Below are 24,003 nucleotides of genomic sequence, written 5' to 3' on the forward strand. Positions count from 1 at the left end.
AAAAATCTCAGCTCATTTAATCAAACTGTCCCACTCATTTCCCTGCAAGTAACCTTTGAAATTTGTATTCCTTCATTATATCTTCATTATAGGAAGGTGCTTGCATGGAGCTGTCAGCATTGTTTATTTTGTGTTCTACTTTAATTAAAAAAACCTAAAATCCAGTGAAATAGGGATTCTGTCTAGGGATTAAGCATCCCAGAGGGAGAAATGAGACAAACATGGATCTGCTTGGACCGGCAACCAAATTTATTCTCCATCAGTGATCATAGGCTTGTGTCCATGAGTCTCTCCCTAGGCTCCGGCAGGACTGATTACCAGGCTGTGCCTGCCCAGCTCTGCTGGACATGTTGGCCTTTGAGTTTCTACTGACATGGTCAGCACAGCTTGTTCCCATAGAAGCCACATTTTTGGTCCTATGACATCTTGCAGGATACCATCCAGCATCCTATCCCTTGGGACTCGCTGTGGGCTAAGCCTCTGTGGCAAAAACCTCTCCCCCGCTTTTGACACAGAGAGTTTAATTCTGGTTATGAGTGGCAGGGGACAAGAAACTGCAAAGGACCATGGTATTAATTATACCCCTCAATCTGTGGCTTTTCTCACAGAAAAATTTCTCTTTTACCTCAAGCCAATATTTTTAATTGACCACACAAGCAAGAAATGGTTTAGCCTCCATTAGGAATCTGGAACATGCAAAGATTATGGGTCATTTTCAGTCTGCTCAGTTGGTATTACACCAATTTAATTCCCAAACTGAAATGTGTTACTTTACAAATTCTAATAAATAAATGCAACAAGATGCAATGAGGCTACTTAAAACCTCTACCTGGAGCAGCAGACCCACAGTTCTGCCAGCTGCCAAACTCTTCACAAGTGCTGGGAGGGCTGAGGGGATCCAAGCCCCTTCCCTGTCCCCATCCCCACTGGGCAGAAACACTCCCAGGGCTGCTGCACCAAGAAAGGCAGCTGACTCAGACCCAGAGTGCTCACTCAATAAGAAGAACATTACCTGAGATACTGGTGAGTAATTCAAAAAATTTAACATGAGGTAGGGAAGGAGAGCACTACAGTTGTGGTGCGGGGTGACAACAGCACTAGGCTGTGTTTTGGGTTTTCCCATGCAAGCTCCCAGGCCAGGATTCTTGCAGGTGAAGCCATCCCTCGGCTGCTGCCTCCCAGCAGGACCTTGCTGTGTAACACTCAGGTGGGTGGCAAAGGAGGGTCAAGCCCCACATCCTGCTCCAGCCACCAAAACAGGGTGGAAGACACAAGAAACATGGCCAGGCGTTTTGCCTCTTCCTCGTGGTGCACTATCACTTTTCAATCCTGTACCACTGAGCTGCTGCCACAGCTGGAGCTGGAACACATTCCAGCAGGGAGCAGGCCCCTGTCCACATCTCAGACCAAGGCAGGAAGGAGGAGAGAAGGCAGGTCCACCATGGCACTTCCAAAAAACATGGCTCAAGGGGATACCCAGATGTAGGACTGCTGAAATCCAGCAGCTGAGAGTGCTGGCTATGGCAGCCAACAGCTAACATCCAGCCTGCAAACACATGTACTCAAGAGTCCCGTGTAGCACAAAGCCCAGGACAGCAACCTATGTCCACCACAGGACTAGGGCCAAAGTGGCAGAGTAATTTCTCTCAACATCCCCAAAAACCTACATTTCTGTGTCCTTGCTGTGGGATATGAAACCTGAACACAAGGTCTAGAGATTGTGTGAAATCAGGGTCCTGGATAGGCAGGTGGGATTATTACCTCTTTGTAACTCAGTGCTGCTGAAGGTCTGAGTGGAGGAGCAGGACGGAGGCAGCTCAAGCTCCAGGGCTTGAGGATTTTGGGGGGTTCCAGAGGCCCACGGATCTGCCCAGCTGAACTAAATGTCTGAGAAAGTAGATGAGAAGCAAACCAAGACTGTTAACCACCAAACAAGGCAGAGAATTGTGGCAACAAAAATAGGGCAGGATACATGTAAAATGGTACAAGCACAACATGGTTACAAAGCAAAGGGCAGGATGTGTCTTACAGCTGTCATGTTACCTCAGAGTCAGGGTGCTGCTGAAACAGAGAGCTCAGGCAACAGTGAGGAACCCAGGCAGCAGAGGCCAGGAGGTGACACTTACCGAATGAGGGCTCCAGGACTGTGTTTTGGAGACGGTGCTGCATGTCCCTTTGGTCAGCCTTTGCAAGTGGTCAAGCCATTCGTGCAAGTCCTGGCTGGTGCTGCAGGACACAGTGATCCGCTCCATCATGTTCCCTGGGGCAGAGGGTTAAATAACTGTCTTTAGCAAGTGGTAGACTCAGGAGGAAACACAGGGTGAGATCAGCTCAGCAGAGCAGGAAATGGCTCCTCAGTCTGCACAGTCCAGTGGCTCCAAAAAGGTTAGGGCAAAGATAAAAGCATTAATCATTAAGAATCATTAAGGTTGGAAAAGACATCTAAGATCATCAAGTCCAACCATTAAACCAGCACTGCAAGGTGCACCACTAAACCACATCCCTAAGCATCTCCTCTACAATGATGATGTGAGTGCCCATCCTGCTCCAGGCAACCACTGACAGTGTGGGAGCTGCAATAAATGTGAAGGGAACAAGTAAGATGAATGTGTGAGGATTATTTAATGTTGAAGGTCATTAAACACAATACTTCCGTGATGAACAGGATCCTGACACCAAATACCACCAGCACAAGCAGCTGCACTGCAGCCCAGGCACTGAGCATGAAATGACTGTGTATACCTACAAGTAATGACATACACTGAAAGGGGAAATGGGATGAAAGCTCCCTCATGACCAGAACCACGTATCTGTCAATAAAGGAGGTACTCAGAGCTACAAGGCATGGATACTGGATGCAGACAGGGCCCACCAGTGCAGAGCAGCGCTACTGGGGCGAGAGATTTGTCCCATACAAAGCACTATGGTCTCCAAAGGCAGCCAGAGGAAGAGCTCCAGGCACTTGGAGGAGATTGCCTAAGCAGGACAAAGGTGCTCAGAAACTCAGACAACACATGGTAAAAGAGCAGGAGGAAGATCATGGCGGGGGTTAGTGGAAGGCAGACCAGATATCCAGTGGTAACTGTTGCTTGTACTGGGAGGACTGCCACAGGCAGAGGGCCCCACTGACCTGTGATTTCAAACATGTGCTCATTCCCTTCGGCATCTTCCAGCTTTGTCAGCATCATTCCTGTCAAAGGCAGCTTTCCCTAGGAGAATTGAAGAGCAGTCAGTGTCAGCAGGTGTTGTTCTGCTTGTTTCTGCTGATTCCTTTCTCTTTGGAAATCACCATTTACAATTAATTTGTGAAGGCTTCAGACTGCATGAAGAGTCTCCTTTAATGTATGGAACTAGATTTCCGCGCACAACTAGGTCAAACCCCGGAGATGAGGCTCCCATGACAACTGAGTCATGCCCGGCTCATCTGCCACCCTTTCCCTTCATTCAGTGCAAACCTTTTTTACAGTCAAGTCAGAAGGATCAGTTTCCCTGGCTTTTTCTGAAAGTCTTCCCCATCCCTCTGATTTGCATGCTGAACTGCCTGTTCACCTTACTCCCACCAGTGGGTCAAGCCAGAAAACCCAGCCAAATATTTCCCAAATCTTTCTCATCTTCCTTGCTACAACAAATGACACATCAAAACAAGAGCATCCTTTTCCTGGCAGTATTGATGGTTTCAGACAGCTGGAGAAAAACCAAGCTCTCAACAGCCATTGGATGGTATGGAAAATGGCAAAAGACAAGAAATGCAGAGTTGTGTGTAGTACCTCATGGAAAGGAATTTTCATGCACTTTGCAGTGGGCTTTATTAGTATTTTCCAGAGATGACACAAAACTGAGAGCCAGCTGGCTGGTTGAAACCCTACAGCTGGATCAGGACACCTTACACACAGACCCTACTCTCAAAAACAGCAGGCAGAACAACAGGTTTTAAGGTTTTTGTAAATTTTTTTTTTTAATTTCACAGCATTCACTTACCAAATGCTGCTTAACCAATTATCAGGACAAAGGCATTGACTACCCTGGCACATGGTAAAGCCAAGCCCTGGTTCCCAGTCTGGGGTGTTTGCATCACAACAGAGAGTTCAAACAATGCAGAGGACTCAAATTTGATAAGAACTATCTGTTTTGCGCTTTTACACCGATCGCCTTGCAACTTCAAACTAAGCAGGCCTACCTGATAGATGAACCCACTCATCCGTGGGCTTGCAGACAGCATCAGCAAAACATTGGAAAATAACAAGAAATACCGCTCCTCTTTCTCCTGGGGGGATAAGAATTTAAGTTAGTCCAGTCTGCAATGCATCACAAGCACCTGCCTCTAGCAAACTGAACCTGTTGCAGCTGGAATCACAGCCTGTGAGATTACCCCCAAACCAACTATTCTAGCTTTTTTTTCTTTACAATATCTCATTTATGTACCAGTTTTCCCTGCAGAGATTTCTGTCTGCATCCTGCTAATCCTCTTCCAATCATTGCAGAGTGCCTCAGAAGGCCTTATGTTCCCCAGCATCCCACATCCCAAACAAAAAAGACTTTTGGGACTAGATACTGCGTAGGCTTGTTTTGCAGGTCTTCCCTTCCCAGGGAAAAACTGCAACAGCAAACAATTCAGTGCTAACAGGTACTTTCCCACACTGAGCATGCAGCACACATGGCTTTAGCACCACTGTGGAAGGTCTGTGTCAGGCACTGGTGTGATGCATTAGGACTAGTAGGACAAGAATCACTCCAGTTAGTTCCAAAATACAGTCAGCTCCGGGGTGGGGCGTCAGAGCAGCCCCTGTGATGCACATAGGACATTTTCTAGTCACTCTCATTTCTCAGAGTAAGCCACAGAGGAGAAAGAGGGAAATGTGCTATATGATACTGAGATACTTATTTTTTGAAAAGTGGGCCACCAAAGGCCTGAAGCTAAGCCTACGGGGTTCCTGATTCACTCCAAAGACATGCACAGTCCCATTGCACAGCTCCTCCCAAGGTAAAATTATTTATCAGCATTATTTATCATCAGTTTGTGGCTTGGAAGGAGAGGAATTACCGTCTCACATCACTTACCCTGGGAGCAAATGAGTATTCAGACATGAAGTCTACAGCCAGCAGAAGGAACACCACACTCACCTCACTTCCCCCAGACTGCACCATAACCTGGGACATGTAGATGACGTTTCCCATCATTTTTATGTCCTCTCCTTCCCAACGCTGGATGGATTCAGAAAGGATTTGCAGCTCAAGTTGTTTCCTCTTCCTCAGCTCCTGGCATTGTGACTGGGAATCACAGCAGAGCTTTGTAAGCTGAAGGGCAGAAGACAACCTAAACCATATGAGTTTCTCCAGCAACAACTCACACAACCCTGTGGGCTCAGGGATGGTCATGTTAGGGATCAGGAAAGCCTACTATGGCTCCATTACATGAAGTCTGTCAAAAAATCACATCCCAGTGATTTATAAAGTAATGATTACATTCAAATGTCAAGGAAATTGCAAACTGCACTGAGCAAACTTTTCTTTCCAAACCAGCCCTACCTCTAAGAGTTCAGGGTCAAAATTTCCAAACCAAGATGGCTGCACAGTTAAATGTCTCTAATTTTGCTACTGCTTAGAGGAATTTTGCCAGTTTTGTCCAAACAGCAGAGTTAAACTTGTAGCACTGCAAAGTCCCTACAGGTCAGATGGGTGGATATTTTCTAACCAAAATCTGGGAACCCAAAAGCAGGACTAGGTGGTACTGTAGATTAGCACAAAAAAGAGTCTTCTGAAAGTGCTGTTATTTAAAAGACTGCACCAATGCTGGGCAGCTGGGGACTGGAGAAGTTCCAGGCAGTGACCAGTATCTCATCAGCTCTCCACAAGAGAGGACAATGCTGACTGAACAGAGTCCTGCAAATCCAAGCAATGCTTTCTTTAACTGACCCCTCTGCCAACAGGGAAAATTGTTGCAAAGCTAAACCAAGGCTCTTTTCACCAACTGCTTGGTTTTTCCAAACCCCTTTATCTGACAGAGATTTTCCTCCTTTCCAATTCACTGACTATCCAGCTCTTCAAAGAGAGGCTGCATTGGGTCTAGATTGAAACCACACACATTTGAACCAAACTGGGGTTTACTCTGGTTTTACAACTATTGCATGTTTTGATGGCTCCCCAAGTGTCTGAATCCAACATTCCCAGGATAAAAATCCAAATATAATCCACGGGAGTTCATCACAGTCTGAGCAGAGGCACTGCTGTGACTCACAGCAGCTCCTTGGTCCCTCCTGGCCTTTGCTTGGGAGCCTTCCTGGTCCTATAACAGGACCACATGCCCATCACAAGGGGCATCTCTGCCTGCCTAACCTCAAATTCACACAGAACCTCTTTAGTTGTGTCATAACGACATTAAATTACTCATCACCCAAGTACATATTTCAAGTAAAACCATCCACCACTTACGAGATTTCCTAAAGATTAATGACACCTTGTAATTTAAATGAGTTATTCCCCTATTAGCTTTCAGAATAAATGGAAAGGGTGCTGAGTTTCTAAGTAAATGCAACATAATCGCCCTTTCCTGTTTTCTATGAACTTTCTCCTCCCCATCTTTTATCTGCACTGCTAAACACTTGCATCTGTCACAAATGGGTGACACCTGTTGTGCTAAAGGAAGGAAGCTGGACCATATCTGGCGTGGTTATAGTGAAAGGTTCTCTGTGGCTACAAAGCGAGAGAGACTAGAGCTTTTTTCCATAAAAAGCTTTTCCAGGTAAAACCTTTGTGCATATGGGTGGCTTTTCCCCCTCTATTTCATCTCAGTGCAGCAGGACTTTGACAGGTGTAGGCTACAGAGTTCACAGAAATGGCTTTGTTATCTCTGACTCATCCATTCTCTCTTCCCCACCAATGGCCACAAATTACCACCTGGAGCCACAAATCACTGGAATGTGGTCCAAGCCTCCTGATGCCTGCGGAGCAAACCTCAGCAAAACCAAGAGTTACTCCATGGGCTCAGAGGGGAACTTCCCATTGGCACCAGCACTTGGGTCTGTCACAGCCATGCTAACCTCTCTCTCAATGAGCAAGGGGTAGTCTAGTTTCAGGTGGAAAATGATTGGAGCTTGGAGGCAACAGGACATGAAGGGGAGCCTGCTACCACAGTCCACATGTGGCTTTCAGTAATAGAGGAGAAACTTGGAGATCCACCATCTCTGCTCTGGCACCATAGAAACAGCATGTATTTGCCACAGCCAGAGGAGCAGCTCTAGGCTTGAAATGTGAAATTAAGTTTCTTTGTAACCCATCTTTTCCATTCCAAAAGACCTTTTTTCCTAATGAGGAGACAAATGTCAGGCTTGACTCATTCTTTGTGAAATGCAGACCTGAAATGGAGAGCTCTATTTTAAGAATTGCCACCTACCACAAGGGACTTGAAGGATGTGATGGCTTTCAAAACATCTTCATGATCTGCATGCGCCTCCTAGTGAAGGAAGAGCAAATTCCTCAGCCATCAGCAGCAGCACCACCCACCCTGAGCATTAACCCACCCTGAGCATCACCCACTGTTCCACTACATTCAGGACTGAGGATACAGGCAGTAGGTCTTCAGGAGGAGGTCAAAATCTCCAAGGTACCTTCCCCACCACCCACTTTTGCCCTGCGTGGCAAAAGGCAGGTATGCAATTTACTGATACCAATTTAATGAGCGTGAAGTGGCCAGAGCAAGAGTAGGTATGACTGGACTTAGAACAAATCTGACTTGCAAATTAAAATCAATGAAAACAGGCAGTGGTGCAGGGTGCACCTTCAGGAAGGATACTTCTGCTGCAGTGCCAGATATTCCAGCCACTGCCCATCAAGGGTGGAAACCCACCACCATCAAGGGGGCTTCACTTCTGGCTTTAAGAGAGGGCATGTCTGAGCAGAGAGCTCTTGGACCAGGTAAAAGCAGGATGGTGCCCCTCATCTCTGACCCCAGCTGTATGCTAGTACTCTCCCAGAATGTTCTCCTGGATTCTAAGGCCCTCCTCACCACCAAGTCCTCATGCCAAGCAAATCATAAGGTGTCTAGGTTGTGATGGACCTGCCCCTGCAGCCTGGCATTGCTCATCTGCATTGTGGGATGAGTGGCTGCCCTGAACACACCTATCCCCTCAGCAGCTCTGCAGCAGTGCAAGGAATGCTGTGGTGTACATCCACACTGCACACAGCCATCCTCTTCCCACAGCATCACAGCTTAAACCTCAGGCCTACTGATTCATGCAACAAAACTCCCACACTCAGCTTAGAAACCAAGACAAATAGGTGACGTGTGTGTCCCCAAACCCACTGCTGAACCGCCTGCCAAGAGCAGGCAAAGAGCTCAATGCATATCCTGCAAAGAGCACATCCCCCCTGCATGGGCATGGTGCCTGCAGCCAGGCTCAGCTCAGTTCCTGCAGCTCAGCTCAGCCAGGTGAGAGGGAACAGGTAGGTCTGGAGTGTGCCTACTTTGCAGGCTCTCATGCCCTCTCCTATGCAGGAACATCCCTGGCTAAAGCATAGAAGTTTTAATCCTTTGGCTTGATTGTAGGTCATAGATAAATGTGCTGAATTAACTGGTAATTAAAACTGGATGAGGAGAAAAAGGAAACTTGCTTAAAACCAGACTGTTACTTCTTTTTTCTTCAGCCCCTTGCACCACCCCTGAGTTTTGCCTTCCTGTAGCTGGAGTGCACCAGCAGTGAGAAGCAGAGCTCCAGTGGCAGAGATCTCTACAGTCCCTGGGGCAAGAAATGTCCTGAAGCACACTTGCTTCTTGCCAAGGAGTTCTGTGCCCCTGACTGCTCTCCCTGCTCCCAGGGGCTCACTGTCTACCCCTGTGTCTGTTCTGGCGGCCAGATCCATGTCTGTCTGTGCAGCTCTGCTTCCAGCCAGGAGCACAACCCTGGGGCAAGGGGTGGGAATGTGCCTGCGAGCCACAGGCCAGGCTTAGGAATCTCATCAAATGATAACAAAACCACAGATTTATTCTTGGCTGTGCAAATAAACAGCAGCTGTAGCCCGACCCTAGACTGCTTTCACTTGTGCTGGAAATGGCCCATCTTTGAGGAAGGGCTGGGGTGAAGAGCAGGTAATGTGCTTCCAGAACATTTCTCAGACTCTTCCACCAGTTTCTCACTTTTAATCTGAAAGGTGGATAATGTATGGGGAACATGGGACATCTCCTTGGAGATGTGGTAAGTACTTTTAGCCACATGATGCTCAAATACCTAGAGGCAGAGGTGTCTCTTGAAGCTCAGGGAGCAGCTCTGGCAGCATCCACAGGCAGAGCCTGCCCAGCAGCCCCACACCCCACCTACCTCCATGTGCCGCTCCAGCTCCTGCAGCAGTGTCACATATTTATCCAGCCTCAGGAAGGGTTTGCTGAGGCTTGTGGTCAGGATGAGAATGCCTGGGCTGGCCGCACCTTGGCTCTCCATGAACTTCTCCAGCTCATCACTACAAAAAGAGACAACAAAAAAGAAAAAACAACAAGGAGGGCTCTCAAAGCTGAGCGCTGTGTTTTGCCCATGCTCTCCTGATGGCCAGGGCTCTGCACTGAGCTGGGCCTCCTTAAAGGCAGCACAAACTCCTCTCTGAGTACCCCCCACCCACTCCAGGGAGCAGTAATGGAGCTTCTACCCAAGCAAGACCTTCCTCCTCTGGAAAACAGGAGAGGATGTTGTGTGGCCACAGGTGTTGGAATGCGCAGCTCCTGGGGCATTGGTGCCAGCAGCTGGTCCCCCAGCACAGCAAGGTGGCACAGGGCCAGGTATCTGTTGGATGGGGAGAGGGGGGAGGCAGTGGAGGGGGCTGCATAGGCTGGTGTTGTGGTGGAGGAGGCTGCAGCAATGCACTGGGACCCTGCTGGAAACTGTGATGCATGTACATTGCTCCAGAGAACATGGCTTCTGTGTGTCAGCACATTTGCCAAAGCTGATTCTTTGGTTGATTTAGGAAAAGGGGTCAGTCTGAGGAATCACAAGAATGAGTCATTTGCTGGAGCCAGGCTTGTTGTTACACTGAATTAAAGCTGGATTTCAGCAGGTAAGTAAATACATTGTGAGTTCTCATTGCAGAATGGGAAGACTTAAACACTATGCATGTGGTCCTGGCTTTCCCATCATTGCAGGGAAGACAGCTAACCTGCATTAGGGATGACACAGTTGTAGCATCTTGGCTTGGCACACTCTTGAGCTGGACATCACACAAATTCAAGTGTCTACTCATGTGGGTCACATTGAAGAAAGATGTTATTAATGTGATCTACTAATGACCCTGAAAATCAACGATTTGGTTGAATAGAAGCTCAATGAATAAACTGGGTAACTGAGTGACTCAATGACCATCCTCCTTCTGCAGTGATGTGCTCCCCACTGTGGTGCCACAGGGGAGCACCCTCCCATCTGTCAGTGTGTGAGCACTTCAGCAGTAGATCTGAAACAGCATCTGAGTTGTTTAGCAAGTAACAATCACTTGAAGATTGTTCTTCAAGTTGTTCATCAAGAAGATGCTACTGCCAAAGCTGAGGCTGCCTGTTTGACCCAAGGTGGGAGTCCTGTGCAAAAAAGGACCTGTGAGATCAGCTCTGAACATGAGCAGTGTGAGTTGTCTTCATGCTGAAGCTGAAAGGCCCTGCTGAAAAGCCCAAAGTCTCAGCAGCAGGAAATACCCTTGACCTATTGTCAAAAGATAGGTCAACAGCCATGCCAGGCCAAGTATTAATAAAAAAAGTTGACTTTTTAGAGGAGTCTGAATCTCCTTCTCCATCACTCACCTGTGCTGGGTGAGGACGTTCACTGCTGAAGGGTGGTTAGCACAGTAGGTCAGGTACAGGGAGCGGAACTGGGGCATCAGGTTGATGAAACAGCCTCCCACACGCTGCTGGTTCTCAGGGAGCCTACAGACACCAACACACCAGCTATGTTAAGCCTCTTGATCTGCACCCTGCAGCTACTGCACTCTCAGGGACATGCCCAGGAACTACCCACTGCTCAGGGACATTCCCAGGTCACCTCATAACTGCAGCACTGAGCAAAATATCCACACCTGCCATCTGGGGAGGAGGAAGAGGGGGATCCTCGGGTGGGTCTGGGTTCCTGTGGTGCAGACAGTGAGCACCACAACCCATTATCAGCCTCAGACAACCTGTGACTCAACCTGATATGTCTCACCAGCAGAGCTACAACTGGGATGATGAGGATGAGGATGGAACTAAAGGCAGTGTGAGGGTGGGGGGTACCACTCTCTGGGCTGCCTAAGAATATGGAAAGACAGAGAAAGAAGGAGAAGCCACAGCCTGAATATATTCTCAATATTCAGTCTTTCCCCATCTCTTTTCAGCCCTTAGCTAAGGTTAATTATGTCTGTCAGCTTCCCTGCAGGAAATCACTTCTAATAATTTGCTCTTTGCCACCTGGCAATTCCCATCTTCATACCTGCCAGATCTCCCACCCTGCATGTGCCTGCATTTTTGGGTTAGGCACACTTTTGTGTCAGTTCTAGTGACACTCATTCAGCAGATGCCTTAACACCAGTAATCTCAGAGCTCCTTCTACCTTTCCTCCTGCCAAAGCACTGCCTGCAACCTTTCCTCAAACCTGTTATTTTCTTCTATATTTAACAAGTCTAAGACAGCAGCCAGGAGAAATATTAATGAACATCCCTTTCTATTATTTTTAGCTACAGTTAAAAAGCTTAACAACCTCCGTGCTATGACACAAACTTACTTTGCAACTTCTTCCAAGGCTTGGTTCAGTGTTTGCTGAAAAGCAGAGATTTCTTCCATGTTTCCCAGCAATGCTGTGATGTCCCCAGTGCTGAGCCTACAAGAGCCACATCACCACAGTTACCATCAAAGAGAAGTGGCTCTCAGGAGCACCCCATTTTTATTCATCAGCAGCCCTTCCAAAAAAGACACAAAAATTTCTTCTTCCCCAGATACAGCATTGGACAGAACACAAAATTCATGATCTATGAGCTACAGACCACAGTCTCCTAAAGAAGAAGTCTGCTGCCAAGTATTATCTTAATTGGATTTTAATCACTTAATCCCACTAATCTTCTCAGATCTTTAGCTATCTAATAGACATAGACAGATGGGATTTCAGCCAGAGGTGTGGAGGGAGGTGTGTGCACTGACAGAGAGTTTTGTCTTCAGGGATTCATGCCATGGGTTTTCCTATGGGAGGAAGGTCCAACAGGTAGGGGCTTCTTTGCTCCTTGAGTGAGGCTGGGTGTTTACAAAGCTAATGTGCCTGTTTCTGTCATCCTAAGAGTCATAACACCCTCACTTAGGCCTACAAGGCTGAGAGCACAAAAAATTTTCCCACATGAAGATTTTGGGAAGGGAGAAGTGACTGAAATACAGAGACCTTAGAATACGACTCTCCCATCTCTCCTGAATGGACAATGTCTAAACACGTGCCCTCTGTCCATGACACCCCAAGGCTCCCACAGTGTGGGAATGGACAATGTCTAAACACGTGCCTGAATGGACAATGTCTAAACACGTGCCCTCTGTCCATGACACCCCAAGGCTCCCACAGTGTTCTCTCCACCTCAGATGCCCTTATATCTTACTTATCATAAGACTGGAGGGGTCTTAAGTAAGTTCCCAGAAGTGACTGTAGTTCCTTTGCATAATCTCGTTCTGTTTCCAGAATATTTTGCAACACCTAGGGTGAGAGACAGAGCACTGAGAAGATCTTTGTACTAGAAAACTAGTCAAAAGAACATGACATCAGCTTCCAAGTCTGGCAAAGCATGGAAGCGTATTTTAAGTCCAGAAATTACATTTCCTAATGCAGAATCCAGAACACTCAGGAAGTCCTGGCGGTCAAATATTGAGATTTTAATTTGCAAACTTGGGGAGGCCTGGAAAGCAGGTGTTAAAGGCTGCACCAAGGATGGCTTCTGTGGCAGATCAAGCAGGGCACACCTCATTTGCCCCTTCAGGGATGTAATGATCTAGGTTTGGTCCTATTAATACATCTCAGCACCTGGTTTGTCTCTGGCTGCATAGCAGACAAACACAGTGCCTGCACATTCCGAGTCAGCACTCCAGCTTCTCAGTGTGGATAAGCCCTCGAGACAGTGGAGGTGGTTTCCAGCTCCTTGGACATACTGCTTCTGCTTTGCTTTGCTTGATACACATTTAGACATACTGATGAGCAGGATTCCGCTGCAGCACTGAGAACCAGGGATGCTCACATGAAGCATCTGCACTCTCTCACCCCACAGCCTGGACACAGGGGTCATGGTAGCTGCCCTACCTTACCAGACCTCCTTGCTTCAGCAGCAATATGGAAAGGAGGGGATGTTTCCCTAGCCCTTCTGCAGGAGCAATTCCTGGCCTGGCAGGCTGCTCCAAAGCCAGCCCAGTTACCGACCCAGGCCATGAGCTGTGGCAGCTCCCGTTCTCTGAGGGCTGGCAGAGGCCTAGGACAGGCACCATGGGGTGTAACATCTCCAGCCAAACCCAAGAAAGGGGCCAGAGCCCTGACTTTGCTTGCTTACACCGTGACATTATCTCCCTGTGCCTTCTCCCCTTGCATTGATCTGAAAGCTGCCACCTCTCCTTAGTTAGCTCAGTTGTCTTCTTCAAGTCTCTACTTCTGACATCTTGCAGCCACTTCCATTTGTGGTTTATTGTGTCAATGGCCTTGAATCAAGGAATTGGAAACATCTGCATTTAAACACAGACTCACCTTCCCAAATTGTTACAAATTGCATCAATGATTTTTAAGGGAAGGAGCTACTTCATAAGATTATTAACATGGTACTTATTAAAATGTATGATCAGCACTTTAAAACTTACCACAGGGTAATAATTCTTTGTCATCTGAGTGTTTTCTAGCCCTTTCAATGCTTTGGGAGAGAGTGGTTTATCTGTACAAAAAAAAATCATAAATACATTACAGTGCACGGCTCTCGTTATTCCATCAGGAAAAGACACTGCCAAATTATGTCCAGCAAATATAACTTCATCCCTCTGACCACAAAACTCCAATTGCAGGGTTTGTTTCCCCATTTCAAAAAAAACTAGGATAAAACCAGTGGCATGCAAGACACTGACAGTGGCCAAGAGAGTCACACCAGAAGCTTTGTGCAGCCTCTGCCAACCAACATCCAGGTTTGTTCCAAAATCCCTGGCAGCAGCCCAGTGTCTATCAATGTTTGGAACTAAAGTGTTGCTTCACCTGGCCCACTAAATTGTTTTTAAAACTGGGTGTCTGTCAGAAATGACGGATACTATCTTTTTTAACAGGTGATTCACAAGGCACTTGAAGCCAACCCCAATAAATATGCTGACCTCCCATCCCCACAGTCACTTGTGATGCAAAATCCTTCTATGAATGAAGGTAGATTTAAATTAAAAGCTCACAAAACCCTGGAAATCAATTCTTATTCTGCATTTAATAAATCTCTGTGGATGCCTCCAGCTCTGTACATATGCACACACACACACACGGACAAATCCCTGCTCCAATTTTCCTCCCTAGAGAAGCCTCTTCCCTTCCAGCAGCATGGCTTTCCCAGCAGCACCATGCTCCCTCTGGACTGGGACAGGCAGGCAGTGCAAGGCTGCCCCAGTCCTGGCCACACTGCACATACTGAAACAGCTCCGTGCCAAGTGGAGCAGCCAGGCTCTCCTGGCTCCCTGCAATTGCTCACACAAGGCAATTACTTGCACACTGATAGCAGGGAAGAAACTTGAAATTGATAAATTTAGTTTCTTTATGTACTGTCTAAATATTGCCCTTGTAATGCTTCCTGTCACTTCCAGCTAAAGGCTCATAAGAGCTCAGTTCCACAGTTATTTCACAGAATCACAGAATATTTCCACCCAAATGGCACACCTAGGACACAGCAGAGGTTTTCAGACACTGCTGAAAAACAAGTAACTACATTCACAGTGTGTCTGAAACCTTACACTGTGGAGGTGGGAAAAGCAGCTCCCTGGGGGCTGCAGCTCCAGCAGCATTCCTGGGGCAGGGAGGGTTTACTGATGGTCCCTCATTCCTCACTTGCAATACAGACACATCTCCTGAGCATGCAGACACCAGGGCAATGAACCCTCCTGTCACATGAAACGGTGCTGAGAATAGGATCTGGAGGGAAAAGCTCTGCAGACAGAAAAATCTCATGGACTCTTCCATCAGGATCGATGGGAGACTGGCCCTTCACTTCAGTGAGGTACTGTCATATTATGCAGCTACCATCTCATTTTCCCTTTAGGACTCAAGTTTTCTCTCCTTTGTTTAAAATATCTCTTCTCCCCTCACTGAGTTAATTAGTGATTCCTGAGTTGTGCCAGACAAGCCTTCAATCCCTGCTACAACTTCCTGCTCCAGCTCAGACATCATTTCCCAGAGGGAAACAGTGGGAGATGAGATTATTTTTTTCATTTAGAATCAAATAAAAACTGACCTAATTCTAAGCACTATATCGTCAATTTTTTCCCCTCCTTTGCTTTATTTTTGCAAGAGTAGAAGAAAGGATGTCTAGCAGGGGCTGCACATGTTGCAGCTACTTCACAGACCCCTGCTGGCATCTCAGTGTTTGAGGCCAGAGCAGACCCTGAGCCATAGAAGCAGCATCAAGTGCACAATTGATCTCTGTCTATGGTAAGTGCTCAAGGCGCACTAAGGAGTTAAGTTGCATCTTGCAAAAAACCAGTTGAATTTCACACAGAGGTCTGGACAGGGGTCAGCTGTTTGAATGGATGTGTAATGCCACAGGGCAGTTGGGTAGGGGCTTCACATCATCACCACCCTATGTCTGGGTAAAACCGCATCGCAGAAAATGTTAAGGACACTCAAGACAAAGCTCAATAAAGGCAGATGTCATCAGACAGATCATCCCCTCTCTCTTCCTTTCTCAACATAGCAGCAGAAGCATCTGGGGAAAAATGTACTCTGTGAAATCAACCATCACTATTGGACCAAAATATTGACAATGCCCTGTGGCCATGCAGTTTTTGTCGGATTCCACATCGTGATGTTGAGCATCCATTCCACTGATGCCTGAAAAGCCAGGATCAAATACAAATACATTGCCTGACCAAGGTCTCTAACAAAAAAGCCAGTTTTGAACTCAGACATTTGAATGACCTGACAGCTCTCCAGGACAAAGGGGACCCACATCCATCTCTGTCCTCATCCTCTGACAATATCCCTGCTTCCATGCTGCTGGGGCTTGGGGGAAGCAAGAGAAAGGCGCAATGTGGTGGGAAGAGGGTGAAGCAGCTCTCAAGCAATTCATCCGAAACACTGCGCTTTACCCTTCCGTTCATCCTTCCATTAGCCCAGCTGCCTGAAGTACACAAACAGTCCTTAATAAATAACAGCAATTTCCCAAAGGCATGAGGGTCCTCACTGCATTATGCCACTGTCATTCAATCAGCCCTTGAAAGCAATTTGCTTACCGGTAGATTTGATTTCTCTGACGTAGTTGCTTGGGAACCAGCCTGTTTTTCCATTCAAGGTGCCTTCCCACCAGCCCCCTTCTTCAACTCGAGTGACATAAATAATGTCTCCTTTGTTAACAGAGAGTTCATCCTCATTGGTCTGCTTAAAATTGAACCTGGCCTTTACCACCAGCTGGTGACTGCCATTCTCGGTCATCTCCTAAGGAAAGAAATGTGGAAAAACATCAGTAAATCGTCAAAAAAAACAGAAACAACTAGGACAAGCCATTGTTCTTCTCTGTTGTGACAGCTGTTTTCTCAGTATTGCTCTGTATAACAACCAATAATATGTTGCTGCTGTGTAAACACTGCCTTCAGAGGACCACAAGGTCCCTCCCAAGCATTAATTTAGTTTTCCAGTGCAATGGGTGGCAGATAAGAATCACTCTTCTCACGTCACACAGAGAAACACTGCAGTTTGTAAAAGCTGCGGAACTCTCTCCAACTGAGACAGCAAACCCATGAGGGAGATCAGGGGAGAACAACCTCTGGTGTTGACACAGAGGCACCAATCCCAACCTCCCCCCAAGACCACCAAATCCACGATTACAGTTAAATAAAGGGTACCACAGGCTTGGACTGCCTCCGTAACACCCTTGCTGACTGGGAGGCTGTGCCCTTGGAGTCACTCTGGGGGTCTCCAGCCGCGGAGTTATCAGAGGACAGATGTGAACATGGCCCTTTTAACAGCTGATCTGGGGAAAGAAAACAACATCTGAGTTTTACTCAGCTGTCCACCATCCTTCCACATCACAGCAAAGTAAAGAGTAAAGCCTGTAAAGAGAAGAGGAACAGGGCACAGCAGTTCAAAGAGCATCTATGAGATCAAGACAGCAAGTGCACGGCATCTGCAGCGTGGGTACTCCCAGTCAGCAGTGAGGGTGATTTTCTGGGCTGGGATAACCCTTCCATCATGCAAGAAGTTGAACTGCATCCCAAGGCACTCCTAGGTTGTGCCAGCTCTGCAGCCACACATCCACTTGCAGTATTTCTTTGAAATCCCCCTTAAAACTGTAGAAAAGTAGAATAATACTCAGTACTGTGATTTCCCACTGGGGGTGTTTCTGGGATCAAAGTAAGTACTGTTGAAGGTGTGGCAAAATTTAGCTCTCCAGTGAGCGCTCTTAGGTCACCTCTGCAGCTGCAGTGTGGGCTATCCCACTGAGCAGGGAGGAATGCTGAACAGCTGGTCAACACAATCACTCCTCTGTTTAGAGGAGTCCTTCTGGGTTCATTATCCAGCTGAAAGAGGCTAGGCACTATTTTGATTGCTGTTCATGGACTGCTGCCATTAGTCATGTGAGACAGGGATTCAAGCCATGCTGAGGAAGGACAGGAGTGTCATCCCCAGGAGATGAAATGCCCATGGAAAGGCTTGGATCATTCCAGCAGCTCCTGGAGCTGCCTCCTTCACACTCAGAGCTCCTGGCTCTGCAAACCAGTCTCTAGGTTTGTTTTTCTCCCCGCCTGATGCTGGCGGCAATGCTACTGCTCTGATATATCTGTTTTTGTAATTAGTGATTTGTTTCTATATTAATACCAAAAAAAATTGCCAGAGGGTGAAAAGTTTCCTGGTCCTAACTATTCAGAGACTGAGTCAGTAGCCTTGTTGCTAAGAGCAGTTCCAGCTCTGGCAGAATCTGGCAGCACTGAGCCCCAGAATCCTGTTGGATGCTGCAGAGGTGTAAAAACACGGGATGCAAGCCACACAGCAATTCCCAGAGCTTCACTGCTCCTGTACCCCATATCACACTGTGGGACACCCTCAGATCACCACCTTTCTGGATCCCATGGTGCTTAAAAGACACAACAGCAGATATCATCATTTCAGTAAACTGCAAAGGACCTTTAAGATTGGTCTTGTAGCTTCTCTTCAGATTCTAGGACCTTTCTGCATTCCAGTGTTGCAGTTTTCCACCTGCAGTGGGGACCACATGTGTCCATGGACCTCAAAAGCAGAACAGAGCAGTCTGCAGGAATCCCTGTGCTGGGTGTGCAAGTCCAGGGACCATGTTTGGAATTCTGCCTTGAAAATACTGCAAGAGGAGAGGATGATACAGCTATAAAACATGTGAAGAAATCAGAAAAGACAAACTTCTTTTCCTCCATTCTCCTCCAGTCTGAATGTCAGCATGGAAAACTCATTCTGAAGGGGAAGTTTGTTAGGAGTTACAGGAACTCAGCTGGGCTTTTATTTTCCTCAGAGGATTTTTATTTCAATAGGAAAATACCTCATCCTTAGATTGGACCTGGAGCAACACAAACTGTGAGCTCTTGGAGAAGGGACTTGCTTTGTCTCTCTCCTAACCCTTGCACAGTGGGGACCAGGTCCTTGACTATGACTGCCAGGTGCTGCTGCCTTACAAAGCCCAGCCATGCCATACTCACACACCAGTCTAGCCAGTCCACACTCCAGAGATGGACAACATCCATGGTAAAACTTGTGTGCTGTCAGTGAGTCAGTTTTCTTCTCTTGTCCTGCTCATTACACAACTGCCTGACAGCTGCACGGTGAATTCCCATCTTTCTGGGCTCTGGCAACTGCAAAACCCCTTCCCATGTAAAACCCACTTTGCCAACAGAGTGGGTTTTTCTCTCTGAAGCATCCTGATATTTGAGCAGGAGTGGTTTTGGCTGCTCTTGGTGACTCACAGGCCAGGGGTGTGGCTGGCTGCCAGTGTGAGATATTCTTCCCCTGATCCCTTCTAAAAGGGAGGGCATAAATCCTGAGTCCAGACTTCACTTATTCAAGTCATCAGCCACAGTCCCACGGAAATTACTCCATTACTGTAGATTTTATGACTCTCCCTGCCCCTCCCAATCTTCCAAAGCTTTTATAAATATCTGCAGAAACCTAGAAACAAATGTAAAACTGCCTTTGACAGTTTGGCAGGAAAGTGTATCATTTATATGGCATCATGACAGTGTCCTATTTTATGCCTGGTCCAGCACAGAACACTGCTGCCATATGTTGCTTAAACTATGGTTAAAATAGCTGGGTTTTCTGCTCGCATTCCTACACTATTTTTGGCACATGAGCCTTGTCTGATCCAGCACAGCTGGTTTTCCTCCCCTGCCCTCTCTTGCAGACAAAAAGCATCAAGCATCTGTATTGCTGTGTTTTAATGGACAGCTGCTGAAATACAAATATATCCACTACAAAATGATGCCTCCAGTTATTTACATAGAAAGATCCATGAAGACACAAGGATTTGGACTTCAAATGGATGCTCAGAAATACAGTCCCACAACCTTTCCTTAGCTGGCACCTACTTCCCTCTGCCTCCACCCAGAGTGCTGGGATGCAGCAGTGCTGCGGGTGTTGGGATGTGCAGGCATGTCAGAGCCTTGGTGACAGCAGCAACTGTAGTAGCTGGTACCAGGCTGACCCTGATGCTCCGTTCAGCCGGTGGCCTCTGGCAAAATAGACAAACTGGACCATCTGCAGGGGCAGTTTGTAGGACACAGGCTCCTGCTCCTCAGGAATTTGACTAAGCCACCAAAAAGTAAATGTTTGAGACACATATTTATTTTACCCTGTACTTTTCCCAAGGGTGCTCTCTGCCTGAGCAGTTAATTATATCACAGGCATTGCGCTTTTTAACATTTAAACACAGAAAGCATATGTTCAAACAGATGTTTGCCATGAAACCAAAAGGATCCCAGCTTCTCTATAGCCTTGTCAGTAACATATGACAGGAACTATTCCCCAGCAAAGCCCTGTCCCGGGCTGAGCTGGCACATGGGTGGCTGGAAGTATGGAGCTGGGACTGTAAATAAGGGGATGGATGTGAAAATGGCATTGCAGCATTTCCACCCTGTCAGCACATGCCCCATCACACACCTCCAGCAACAGGCAAGGACAGAGGCAAGAGTTTCTCTCTCCTTTTGCTTTCAGATTAATGAAGCAAATATCAATCATAACATTTGCATTTGCAGAGGCTGCTCCCAGTCCAGTTAACCTACATTTCATATCCCCCACCACACTGAACTGCAAGAGCTTCTACACATGGTCAGCGGGTGCTGTTGGTGATTGAGGAGGTGCTGAGGCTGGCCGAAGCCAAATTCCCATTCCCAAACTTCTACAGAGTGAGCTGTCAGCAGAGCTGAGCTCTGGCTGCAGAACAGCATCCTCAGAACCTGAATTTCTTCAGAGCAGCGTTATACACAGAGACAGACACACACACACACACATACACACATATGTATGTACAAATCATTGGGGGTGGGAGGTGGTTTACAACTATATACTATTATTATTATACATTATATATTATTATTAGACATATGTTATTATTTATGCTGATGTACGATATATGCACAATAATTAATACACCAGTTTATATAATGTATAGGCATAATGCAATAAGCTAAAAGAAAAGCCTTCCCATGAGAGGAAAGTAATGAGTTTTCATTTTGAAATTTCCTCCTTTAAACCATCTCAAATGTAACCTGCAAGCAGGAAATGGAACTCTTCTCCTGGTACTGGACTTTGGTGGGTGAGCAGGAGTCTGTCCTAACCTGCATGTCTGTCTGTCTGACCTGCACGACAAGAGGCTGTGAACTCTCCCCAGCACCAGGCAGACCTGCTCCTCATCATCTCAGAAAAGAGACTCTGATCCCCTCACCCCTCCCTAGAGCACCACTGTGCCATCATCCCCACCCCCCGTTGAACTTCTCCTTTCACAGACTATGCTACTAAACATAATTTTAAAGTACTCTCTAGGGAACATCTACATATCTGGGATGCAATCAGGATAAGGTGATTTGTTTTGCTTCAGCCTGCTCCTGCTCCCAGGGATACAGGACAAGCCATCAGCTTGCTTCCCAGATCCAGAAGCCTACTCCACGGAGCCAGGGAGAGGAGAGAGAGAAAAACATCAATAGAATTGACTGGGCATCGAGCAACAAAATTTATTTTGACATTCAGGAAAGGTATTATGCAGATTAAACTGTTTTTCTCTTCAGCTTTAAAACACAACTCTTTAAAATCTGATATTTGCATTTTGGGAGGTGCATGTTCATTTACATTGAGGATCACTTATGCTGACCTACTTGGAGGTCCCTTAATGCTCAAAATTGAGCAGAGGTCCCTCAGTGTAAAGTGATAATTGAGCTCTGCAGAGTTCATACAGCAGCTCTGAAACATCACATTTTAACCCAGAGTTGGCAGAAGCCTGAAAGGTCAATCCTGCCATCAGTCCTAGGAGCACAATTTGGCAAACTTCCAGAAATCACCATAAAGTAGGAATTAACAAAAATTAAAAACCAGCCCTTCATCCTCACAAGAAATGTTTTGAAAGGACAACAGAAGAACTCCTTTTTTTCTTACCTTCAGTAGCCTTATTTACAGCTGTTAATGTGCTCAGGACCTTGGAGAACTGATCTCCAGTGTACAAATCATGTGGATCAAACACCTGTGAAAGATGAACTCAGTCAGTCAAGCCCAAACCAGCTCACACTGGCTGCTGGAGCCACCCATGGTGCTGGAGAGTGACCGTGGGGATTAGGCAGCCCCTATGTCTCTACAGGGAAAGGGTGATCATTCAGGGCTGACAAGTCCCATTTCCTTTACAGCCAGAGAATTCCTGGGGCACCACTGGCAGGCAGCATGGGAAGGGCAGGGGAACCCAGAAGCACCTGGAATGTAAGGCTGTGAGCAGGGAAGGAATCAGCGCTGTCTGCAGAGTAGAGACTCCTCTGAAAATCACTGAGAAGGTTATTGCTGGCCTTGAGGGAAAGAAAGATTTTGTTGCTATTTTTGTTATTGAGAGCTGAAGAGACTGAGGCTGTGTGTACAGATCTAGGTATAAACACACATTTTCCACAGCAGAATTAACACTCATGGAATTTTCTACTATTGCAATATATAGTTTATTTACACTTTTTTACAGGAAGACAAACCCAGTTATCTTATATAAAAAAAAATTAACCCTAAAGAATTTGGTGTTGCTAATCCTCAGTGGTGAAACAGAAATACACGGTTAGCAAGGGCTTATTTTCCATCACTAATAACCTGAACCTTGTACACTTCAGAAATCACCACTAGAACAGTGAGGGCAGTTTGAGTTTCCAAAACACTTTGACCCCCTCTAACACCTGAAAAATACTTTCAACTGCATACAGACTGTACAAATCCCACCATTAATGAAGCAAAGATAAGAGTTACAAAAAGTCTGTCTGGTTGGTACCACCATGGCACCATCTGCTAATCCCCAAATGCATGTTGTCTTGCAGATTGAGACCACAGATACACAAATCAGATGAACAGGAAAGATGACTTTAAAGCTCTCCTGGCAGACACCATCTAATTACAAACACTTCCAACACACGAAAGAGTGTATCCTGCGTAATAAGGACACAAGTCTCAATTACCTGTAGGCTAATACTGCCCTTTAAAACAGCCCTTTCCTGCATTCCACACAGAGCTCCTTGAGTACGCTTGGCATATTTCAAATAGGAAAGGCACTGTCCTCTCTCACAGCCCTGGATGCTTGCGGCATCTCCTCCTCTTCAACAGACGCACCAGAGCAGCACCAAAGCCCAGCAGGGACAGTACGAAGGCTGGTCTTTGTTGAGAATATGTTTTCAGATTGACTCAGCGACTCAATACTGCGAGACACGTTCTACCCTAAAGAAATTTAATCCATGCTTAGCATGGCGACAGTTTGCTGTCATTACAAATATTTAAACCTGAAGCTCCACAGCTCTGATTTCATCTACTGCTCTGCACATTCCAGGGACATACCCACCTACCTTGGGCTGTTTCTGAGCTGATCTATCACCTGCACTCACTTGGGTTAGCTCCTTCAGACCATTCAAGTCCCATCCCCTCTGCCAGCTGGTGCATGGAACCAGTTTTCCTGCCCTGCAGTTACAGGCAGCGCCACGCAAGCACAGCCTTCAGCCCTAAGCGACGAGGTTCCCATCTCTGTGGAAAGGGAGACGGTAACAGAGAGCTCCGGCGTGTGCTGACCCCATTGGCAGCTGCTGCAGCATGGGATGTTACAGTTGCACAAGAGGAAAGCGAACAGCCAGGCTGGGTTGTTTGCATGCATCTCTCTGGTGTGTCATTTTTTCATCCATATCCTTTTTCTTCCACTTCAGTAATTCCAGAAAAATAAAGTCCTGCCTTGAATTAAGACCTTTTTTTTTTTCCTAAGGAGCAAAGTAGAAACTTGTATCCCAAATCCTTCAATGTAAAGAATAATGCAGGAAGCTCAGAGTCATCAGTCTGACAGTCCAGATGAAAATGGTAGGAAGAAAGATATGCAAAAAATTCTAGCACGAAAGCAAGTAATAACATTTAGAACTTCTTCATGGGGAAATTTTCTGGAACAGCTACTGTGGAACAGTGGCTATGTGGGGTTAGCTACTGTAATGTAAATATACTCTGCAGCTTGTTCCAGAATAAATTCCTCATACAAAAAAGTCCTCATTTATGACCTAAAATTTACTTTTTCCAGCACAATCCATTGATAATTCCATTTATAGCTAAAAGACAAGCTGCAGCTAGAAGATAGAGGCAGAAAAGGCTTTTT

General features: G+C 46.5%; 1 protein-coding gene across 7 annotated transcripts in view; it reads right to left on the reverse strand.

Moving 5' to 3' along the window:
• The window catches only part of ARHGEF6 (Rac/Cdc42 guanine nucleotide exchange factor 6), a 39,444-nt gene that overhangs the window by 8,497 nt on the left and 6,944 nt on the right, over window positions 1-24,003 (reverse strand). For 3 of the 7 annotated variants that reach the window (XM_050974618.1, XM_050974619.1, XM_050974623.1), the window contains 14 exons: window positions 21,795-21,879; window positions 17,030-17,157; window positions 16,421-16,622; window positions 13,811-13,881; window positions 12,574-12,668; window positions 11,721-11,816; window positions 10,769-10,891; window positions 9,312-9,450; window positions 7,391-7,450; window positions 5,122-5,295; window positions 4,178-4,264; window positions 3,131-3,209; window positions 2,127-2,260; window positions 1,762-1,887 (listed from right to left, as the gene is read on the reverse strand). In XM_050974618.1, coding sequence (XP_050830575.1) covers window positions 1,762-1,887; window positions 2,127-2,260; window positions 3,131-3,209; window positions 4,178-4,264; window positions 5,122-5,295; window positions 7,391-7,450; window positions 9,312-9,450; window positions 10,769-10,891; window positions 11,721-11,816; window positions 12,574-12,668; window positions 13,811-13,881; window positions 16,421-16,622; window positions 17,030-17,157; window positions 21,795-21,879 — 1,599 coding nt within the window. Of the gene's footprint in view, window positions 1-1,761; window positions 1,888-2,126; window positions 2,261-3,130; window positions 3,210-4,177; window positions 4,265-5,121; window positions 5,296-7,390; window positions 7,451-9,311; window positions 9,451-10,768; window positions 10,892-11,720; window positions 11,817-12,573; window positions 12,669-13,810; window positions 13,882-16,420; window positions 16,623-17,029; window positions 17,158-18,308; window positions 18,499-21,794; window positions 21,880-24,003 lie in introns of all 7 variants that reach the window. The other 4 variants (XM_050974622.1, XM_050974620.1, XM_009090454.4 and 1 more) reach the window with 2 other exon arrangements.

This window comes from Serinus canaria, chromosome 4A (assembly GCF_022539315.1).
Source record: "Serinus canaria isolate serCan28SL12 chromosome 4A, serCan2020, whole genome shotgun sequence".
Taxonomy (NCBI): domain Eukaryota; kingdom Metazoa; phylum Chordata; class Aves; order Passeriformes; family Fringillidae; genus Serinus; species Serinus canaria.